This window comes from Cynara cardunculus (assembly GCF_001531365.2).
Source record: "Cynara cardunculus var. scolymus isolate 2C chromosome LG 9, CcrdV1, whole genome shotgun sequence".
Taxonomy (NCBI): Eukaryota; Viridiplantae; Streptophyta; class Magnoliopsida; order Asterales; family Asteraceae; genus Cynara; species Cynara cardunculus.
This window is the reverse complement of record NC_037536.1, coordinates 1976739-1986010: the sequence shown is the minus strand read 5'-3', so window position 1 is coordinate 1986010 and position 9272 is coordinate 1976739. Positions and strand designations below refer to the sequence as shown.

General features: G+C 33.6%; 1 protein-coding gene across 1 annotated transcript; it reads left to right on the top strand.

The window, feature by feature from the left end:
• Positions 1-1583: 1583 nt before the first annotated feature.
• On the top strand, positions 1584-4800 carry LOC112518565 (PLASMODESMATA CALLOSE-BINDING PROTEIN 3-like). Its single transcript, XM_025126303.1, has 3 exons — positions 1584-2073; positions 4336-4366; positions 4514-4800. Exons 1-3 carry the CDS (start codon positions 1620-1622, stop codon positions 4674-4676), a joined length of 648 nt encoding a protein of 215 aa, XP_024982071.1. The 5' UTR covers positions 1584-1619; the 3' UTR covers positions 4677-4800.
• The last annotated feature ends 4472 nt before the right edge of the window (positions 4801-9272 follow it).

The following is a 9272-nucleotide window of genomic DNA, read 5'->3' as shown; positions in this document are numbered from 1 at the left end:
AACATTGGTATTATTAGAATGCTTAGTTGTTAAATACATGCATTGGTTATGTTTGATTTACAGTTGTTATGCTGTTGAAATATCTACATACATAACCTCAGCCGTTTTTGTTTTGGTGAACCATAGGAGCGATTTCAATCGCTTAGGGGTGAGTCACAATCTAGTACCGACAGCCCTCTCCCTGATGAGGCATCTCTTTGGGAGCAAAGTGTCGGAGGACGGAGGAAAGGCCGAATATTTGGTTTCGGGACCACCCAAGACCCCTCTTATGCTATGACGGGTAGATGTAGCAATAGCGGGTCATCATACGAGTCAAGAGCGGAGGTACGTTGGTTATATTGTTATAAACTTTCTCTTTACTAAAATTGCGAACAAATTACTGATTTCGAAGAATATTGAATACAGGTAACGGAGTTGAGAGATAAGTTGTCAAGGGTAGAAGAGGAACTCGAGACCGAATGGAAGAATATGGCAGATTTGGAGGCCAGACAAGCTGCTGCATTAGCCCAACAGGCCGCATTATCGGAGCATTTTGCTGCGTTTATGCGGTAGTCAGGATACGTTTTCCCACCTCCCCCAGATCCCGATAGTTAGATTGTATGTATTCGAAGATTAAATTGTATGAATTGAATATTTTAAATTGTATGAATCYATATTTTAAAKCRTATSAATTGGTTACTTTTGTTCACAGATTTGGTTTGTTATATATTATTATTTTCAGGTTTTTTAAATATAAATACAGGATTTATGTATTTAAAAAAAATTTATTTCTTAATTTTTTACAAATTAGCGACGGATTAGCGAGGGAAAATCCGTCAATGAAAGTGCTTGAAATTCCCTCGCAAATCCGTCGCTGAAAGTTCCGTCGCTGAAAGTTCCCTCGCAAATCCATCGCTAAATACTTCCCTCGCTGATCCGTCGTTGAAAGTGTCCGTCGCAGATCCGTCGCTGATAGCATTACCTACGACTGTTTGACCGACGGAGTATCAGTGACGGATCAGCGACGGAAAGACCTTTCAGCGACGGATCAGCGAGGGAATTTTCCCTCGCTGATACTCTGCATTTTTGTAGTGAAACTAACAGATATTTTTCATGGGGTTTGATCGGGGATCGGTTCGAGGACGGGATGTTAATTCCCGTACCCGTCGAGGACCAGGTCCGGGGGCTATTATTAAAAACAGTGGTCGGGATCGGGGATTACAAAACCCGCCCCATTCTCACCTTGTTGCCATGCCTACCTGCCATAAACCATAACACTTAGGATCTGACCTTGCCGACATGACATGTCACGCCACACCTCATAGTATTTAGAACTTTGAAGGAAAACTAAAACTAAACTTTAGTTACATTTTTAATTCAAATTTATGAAAAACAAATAAGTGGATAAGTAGATTGACCATGAACCCTAATTTCTTGTATATAACCCACATTACTTTCACTTTCTTCCCCCCTTCATCCACCTCACTCCATTCCTCCATTACTTTCCTTTTCCACCTCCCATTTTCAAAGACATAATGATGATTTCGAACTTTTCTTTCTTTTTAATTTGAAACCAACCATCCCCACATCATTCATCAATCACTCCCTACAAATTATATCAAAAAAAAAAAACAACCACAATGATTCTTGTTTCTCTCATGTTCATTCACATCACCATTATTCTCGCTTCAGGTTCACCGGCCGGAAAGATTTCCACCAGAACAATGGACGTCACCAAACCCATAACAACAGTTCCGACCATAACTCCGGCGACCACCACCAATAACCCAATTGCACAACCCACAACCACCACAACAACCCCATCATCATCATCATCATCATCATCTTCTCCAGGTCGAAGCTGGTGTGTTGCAAGCCAGTCTGCTTCTCAGACTGCATTACAAGTTGCTTTGGATTATGCTTGTGGCTACGGCGGCGCTGACTGCTCGGACATTCAACAGGGCGGTGGTTGTTATAATCCCGACACCCTTCGCCACCATGCTTCTTATGCATTCAACAGTTATTATCAGAAGAATCCGATCCCCAGTAGCTGCAAATTTGGTGGCACTGCCATTACAACCAGCACAGATCCAAGTTAGTAGTCTTCTTCTTTTCAGTTGATGGATTAAAAAACACCAAGATTTCAAATTTTTGAGATGAACGTGGGTTTGCAACACATGATCTCCGACCAAAGAGCGGCTAAAATGGCTTAACTTTAACCAAAAAGCATCAGCTTGACGTTTTAATCCCACTAGGTGCAATCAACTTTTAAAACTATGCTGGTTAATTGTTATGATTAAAAAACCCTAGAATTTTACCAAAAACAAGACATATGAAGGGGTTGTTTACCACACGTTTATCTGGATAGTGCTTACCTGTACAATTTAATACTAGCACTTACTTATCGGCTAAGATTTTAATCCACAAAAACGGTGTTGTATGCAACAATTTACCTGGTAAGCGCTAACCATGGTAAGCGACGACGACTCTCACTTACCGGGTAAAACTCATCCTTGTTTTCGTTCTTACCTGGTAAGATTCTTGGTCCTTGGCATATGTATCCAGTAAGTTAATGTGACTTGAAAATCGTTTAACTAAGTGTCTAATAAACGACCCAAAATCATAGAAAATTGTTGATTGTTTTCATAAGAATTTTATCTATTTTTTTCTAACATCTATAATTATTAATATATTTATAGATAAATATTTAGTATTTAATTTGAAATATATCTAAAACTTATAAATTGTTATTTCACACTGACTTTATAAGGTAAGAAATAAGGTTTTTTTATAAGAAGTCAAAGGGTGAGGTTATTAGAGCATCTGTAAGAACTTTTTTTATAATTTTTTTGAAATAGAGAACCAAAAACATAAACTTTCAAAAAGTATTATATTTATCTTCAACATATTCTATATTTTAAAGATTTTAACATAAATTATATTGTTATAATATTAACTAATTTATCATCTTAATACACTTTTTAAAACTTTTTATAAAAAATAATAACTCAATCTGATTGGTGGAATAAAATAAAATAAAATAATCATTTATCTCTCTCCCATCAAGTTCTAGAGAATTCACTATATTTAGAGTTTTCTCCATGATTCTCTATTTTATAAAAAAAAAATTGCAAAGCTGTTGGAATTTTAAAGAACCAAAACTCATTTTTTTCCCCCTATTTTAGATAAGTTGATGGAGATACTCTTATGAGAACTCTCAATAATGTTGATTACCGTAAGAAGCTATATTTTTTTTTGCTTATAATAACCTACTTCCTATATCTTTTCTTACTATATCACTTCCAATTCATATAAATTAAGAACTCATATAAAAGTCCACAATAGTATTTTATAAGAATCTCTTTTGTGGGTCTCATGTATTTTTTTCAACATCAGTAAATAATATATAAAATAAACTAACAAAATGTTACTTCACACCAAGTGTAAGGTAAGAATAAATAGTTTTTCTACAAAAAAAAAAAAAAAAGGATGCGAGATTATTATAAAAACTCTCTTCGATAGTGGTTTTATTAAAAACCTACAATTTTCACTTATAAAAATCTCTTATTGTAGATGCCCTAAATTGAAGAAACGGTTCAACTTGAATGGTATATTAGCTAAACAAACCCTATAATTTAATGTTAATATCTAAAAAATATAAAAGAGTGTTTGATAAATTATTAATCGTGTATGATAAAAACTAGTTGGTAACATAAATTACAATATAAATTATCCAAACAAAAAAGGTTATTGATTATTTATATAACACATAATTGAATTAATTAAAAATATTAATTGAAAAAATGGAGGTTATCGAAACATTTAGATATTTATAATTATCATAAACAAATTATATGTCTAACAACAAATCATCATAGAGTAACTTATTAATTTGGTCTATGTGGTTACATTTTTTGTGGTTATAGTTTTCAAATTACAAAATAATCATTATTGTTTGTAAAAACATTCGAATTTGGTCTATCTTTAACTGCTCTTAAAAAACTCTGTTAAATGAGGGGGATTTCCGTTCTTTTATCGATTTTTTTTGTCTTTTACCCAATCAAAATTGTTTTTATGATTTGGTCCTTATGCTATTTAATTGTGTAAAAAATAAAGAAAAATAAATACATATTCAAGATAATTACATATATATTGTTTATGAAATTTAGAGATTTGGGAAAATTTTGATGTTAAACTCCACTCTAAATATAAAGAAACATAAATAGATAATGAAGAAATCTTGAAATTTCCAAATACCTAAGAGACTTTTATAAAAATGCCATTTTTGTCCTCTTAATAAATAATTAATTTATTTCCATTATTTCATTTATATGTTTGTACTTCAAATTTGTGCAGGTTCAAGTTCATGTCAATTTCCAGCAACAAGGTGAGCTATCAATATAAGGTTTTATCAGTTTAACTACCTTTATACACACACACATATATAAATAAAGGCATAAATAAATCTTTTTATTTTTATTACATGATTAAAAAATATGTATATAATAATATTTTTATTTATTTACCATTGCAGCACAAGCTCATCTATCTTAAATACCACAAATTCAAAAGGAGCTACGGTTTTTGGCTCAGGACCCTCTGTCCCCTCTAGCACCGCATCTCCCATCATCTTTTCTTACACAACCATTTCTCTTTTTTTTGTCATCTGTATCTTTTATATATTTATTGTGTTTTAAGACATGTATTTAACATGTTTATTATGCATATATAATTTTATATGTAGATTATTTGAAGTGTAGGATTTATTTTCAAGTTCAAATATAAATATTGTACGTTTGCATAAAAGGACTTATTCAGATGATCTTCATAATGCAAACACACGAGATTGAAAGAGGGATGAAGCATGGAAATGTTAGATTTGTTAGAATTTTACTATGGATGTTTGATGATAAGTTATTGAAGATGGGTGAAGATCGGTCTAGTGATTAACATCGATTTGTTTAGTGTTTTAGGTTATATTTCTAAACTGACGGATATGTTAATTGTTTTCTAGAACTAGCCGTTGGCTAATAAACTAGACATGTTTGATAAAAACTAGGTGATAAGTTTTTGGAAAGCTTAAGATGTTCACTACAAATCTATTTGACCCCAAATAACCTAATAATGGTTTCAAGTGTTCAAAAATCGAGGTTTTTTTTTAAACTCGTTGGAAATTCGACAACAACAACGCACTAATTTTACAAAACTCTTTGAAAATCGATCATAACTCCAATTTAGATGGTTCTTGAACTTTTAGAATCAAAATAGATTTGTACAAATTAATGTTGCATTTATGCTTTATTCTAAGATTTAATGGAGATATGAAAAATCTTTGGAATTTTGTAGCATATCCAAATTTGGAAAATCTTGTTTTGGTCCAATCAACTCATGGGCGGACCTATGAAGGGTTGAGCGGAGTCCCGTGCATCCGCTCAACTGATTGCCACAAGTAAAATTTTATTTTGGGTATAAAATGTGCACTCTCTAAACTTTGAGGGATGCTCCGAGATATTAGAAAATACAAAGAACATCAATTAAAAAACCAAAAAGAGTCCCTCCAAAACAACCAAAAACCCGGAAAAGCACATCGAAATCAATAAAAAAATACTTAAAGAATCACTCGAAATGATGGAACTAGCCTATAATCCACCTTAAAAGTGCATTTGTTCGGCAAAATCTTTGGTCCATCACTGAATCAACTTGAAACATGTTTCGATGCATAGTTAGGAGTGTAGGTATGAATGCAAGGGTTAGTAATTGACCTTATGGGCTGCTATAATATGTAGGTTCTCTCAAAGGTAACATAGTTAATCACATATCAGATAGCTTACCCTACATTATCAAGCTAGTTTTCACATGATTTAGGATGCATTCATACATAAACTCTTATGTTAGTTTGGAGCATGCTTTATTTGGTGAAAGGTATTATTGTTATGCATGCTACTAGTTGGAGTTTTTATACATGCTATTGCTTTTCTATGATATGTATGGGTGTTGTTGATGCTTTGCATGCTATGTCTTTTGTTTTTATTTTATTTTAAAGTTGATGAATAGCATGCATGTAAATAAGGAGTCGTTTACCAAATAATTACCCGGTAAGTGTTTACTGGTAAAATTTAACACTATTATTACTTACCGAGTTAAATTTAGTCCACCAAAACGACATCTGTTGGTTCCAGCCGGGTCTACAAGAGTTTAGAGGCGAATAGTTTGTAGAAGGGGGGGATGAATACAAACACAAAAAACTTTCATTTAAAAAAAATATTGATATAGAAGGATCAATACAGATTTTTACAGATTGTTTGCGGAAATAGAAAAGGTAAAGATAACCTATCTAAAACAATCTAAGATTACACACAAATATACTTAGCAAAATATAAGAAATTTGTCTAATAAGAAAAAGACAGAAAGATGTTCTTTTTTGGGTAAGAACTTTAGAATTAGAGAAGAATTCTAACTTGCTTGAAGATAAGCGTATGTTTTTTTTTTGTAGATGTAGTGCATGAGGAGAACACTCAGCTATTGATACCCATTGCATTAAATGCAGTTCAGAAGGGTTAGAACACGCGTCAAGCTTTTAGAGGAAAACTTGTCCTTTGCAATAGTGAATAGTACTATTGTCTATTCATGAGCAGACATCCTTTCATGGATTTGGTGGGCACTGGAGTCGACTAGTCGGCTTCGTGCACTACTATACTCTTGAAAGGGTATGAGTTTTTCCTTTGTGTTTGGACAGACAAGACAAAAACAATCGTGCATGGCAAGCTTCATTTGATCGTTGAATGCTGGAATAACGCTAGAGGTCTCTTTAGCATTCACTGAGGCTTGTGTAGTCTTCACATGTATGTTGACCAGGTTGTAATCACTGAATACCGTTTCAGATCACGAATACGCCAGTCACTAATCTTCTTTTTCAGTCTTCGACATTCACCGAAGGTTCTTGGGTGTGAGTTTTATCTTCTTGAAGTATCGTTGTCGCTGTAAGATTATAATGCATGTTTCAGCGATCACTTAACAAATCAGTGATGATCGCTGGAACTGAAAAGACAGAAACATAATACTTCGAAAGGTAAAAGGGATTATCATCAAATCAATGAGAGAGGGGATCAACAATCATCCCCTATTTGATGATGACAAAGCAACATAAAGAAAATTGCCTTAAGGTTTAATAGTAAGGAAAAATTACATATAAAGTACATGTCACTTTTAACTATTTTGGGATCTTTTTCAGTGATGTAGTTTTTACTATATAAGTTTTTTTAGACCCCATAATTAATAAGTGTAAAAGTAATGAAGAACGATAAGTGATGAAGAACCAGAAGACCGATGAAGACAATAAGGCAGAATTGACCAAGTTTGAAGAACAACCAGAGGATCGATGAACAAACAGAGATGCGATGGAAAGAACATCTTCATCACCCCTCTGGTCAACAACACTTAGAGTTTTCTTCAGCAATTCAACCAGAGGCATACGATGAAGATATAAAGATAAGGTTGAAATATCATCCCATGAAAGACAGTTGGAGATGACAAGTCGACAGCTGGATTTCAAGTTTATCTTAAAATTATAGCTTATCCATAGTTTAGATAAACATTATCTGTTAATAGAAGATTAGCTAAATAGTCTCACTAGATAGTTATTTTCTAATTAGCTTGCTAGTATAAATAGGTGATTAGGCCTATTGTATTAAATGTCGCTTTTACGTTTTTCTTATTAATAAAGTGAAACCTTTGACACTCAAGATTGTTCTTTAATGTTCATAATTTATTCTTGAGTGTCCATCACTTTGTTCATAAAAACACTATAATTTGGTTATTTTTAACTCGATTATTAGTGTTATTGAGAGATCTGAGATCAACAATTGGTATCAGAGCCAATTGATTGTTTTTCCAATCAAGCGATCATCCAAAATCTCTCAATTTTTGTTTTTCTCTTTCTCACCAAAACGTAAAATCTCTCTCTTCTAAAAATTTTCAATGGCCAACTGGAATTCTGCGTATAGTGTTGGCTCCCTCACCAAGCCTCCAACTCTTCAACGAGAAGAATACTCGTAATGGAAGATAAGAATGGTGAATTTCTTGGAAGGAATGGACAGGAACCTCCTGCGATCTGTAATGGAGGGTCCTTACGTTCCACAAACTCTTGTCCCAAGAGTCTCAGGAACAAATACCACAGCTGAAATTCCTACTTACTACATGCCCAAGGATGAGAAGAATTGGGATGAAGACGACATAGAACAGGTAGAGACCGACAAGAAGGCCAAACGACTGATAATCATGGCTATACCCAATGAAATCTTCCAATCCCTAGATGCATGTTCCACAGCCAAGGAACTATGGGATAACTGGCAAGCCAACTAGAAGGAGGGGTAAAAACAAAGAAAAATCGTAGAGCACAATGTCTCAACGAATACACAAACTTCAAGGCCCWTCYTKATGAACCGATTYAGAAGACATACGATCGTTTCAACACATTGATTAATCAATGTCGTCGAAACGATATCTTCAGAACTAAGGAAGAAAACAATGTTTTTGTGGAGTCCATTTATCACTGATCAATCTTCATTTAAGTTCATAACTATGGCAGATTTGATGTAAATCTTCAAGAACACATAAGAACATTCATATGAATATTGAGAGGAAAAGTCAAACTTGCAAAGCTCAGTCAAACCTCTATTATACGTAAGATTATTACAAAAGAGCTCTCTTCATTTTCAAAATACAAAGACTACTCCCTATTTATATGGTCAACCTATCTAAACAATAGTCAAAGTCAAACTTCTATGAGAAAGTCAAACACGCTGACTTTTACAATTATAGACTATATTTAACTTTCAAGACGAATACAATTAATACTGATTTTTCAGTCCTAACATTCTCCCCCTTTGTATTTAGACTTGAAAGAAAAATCTGCGCTTTGAGTCCTTGTTTGAACTTTGAAACATTAAGCACAAAAATGTATTCTTCAAATGAAATCTTCAACTTGTAATCTTCAAGCGATCAACTGTTGAGAAAGATTTTCTAGCATTCTCCCCCTCGAATGCAGAATCACAGTGATCTTCTCTTTTGACAATGTAGATCAAAAACATTCTTCAAAAACACTATACAAGATGTGATCTTCAAAGGATCTTCAGAATTAAACTTCAGTAAACTATTGTGAAAATGATCTTCACATTCAATATCTCTCAGTCGTTATAGCACACAAATAATCTTTCTGCGATTATCTTTAGTCGCACTTCTTTTGAGTCTTTTGCCAACACTGAAGTTACTCCCCCTTGATCTTTGCATCAAAT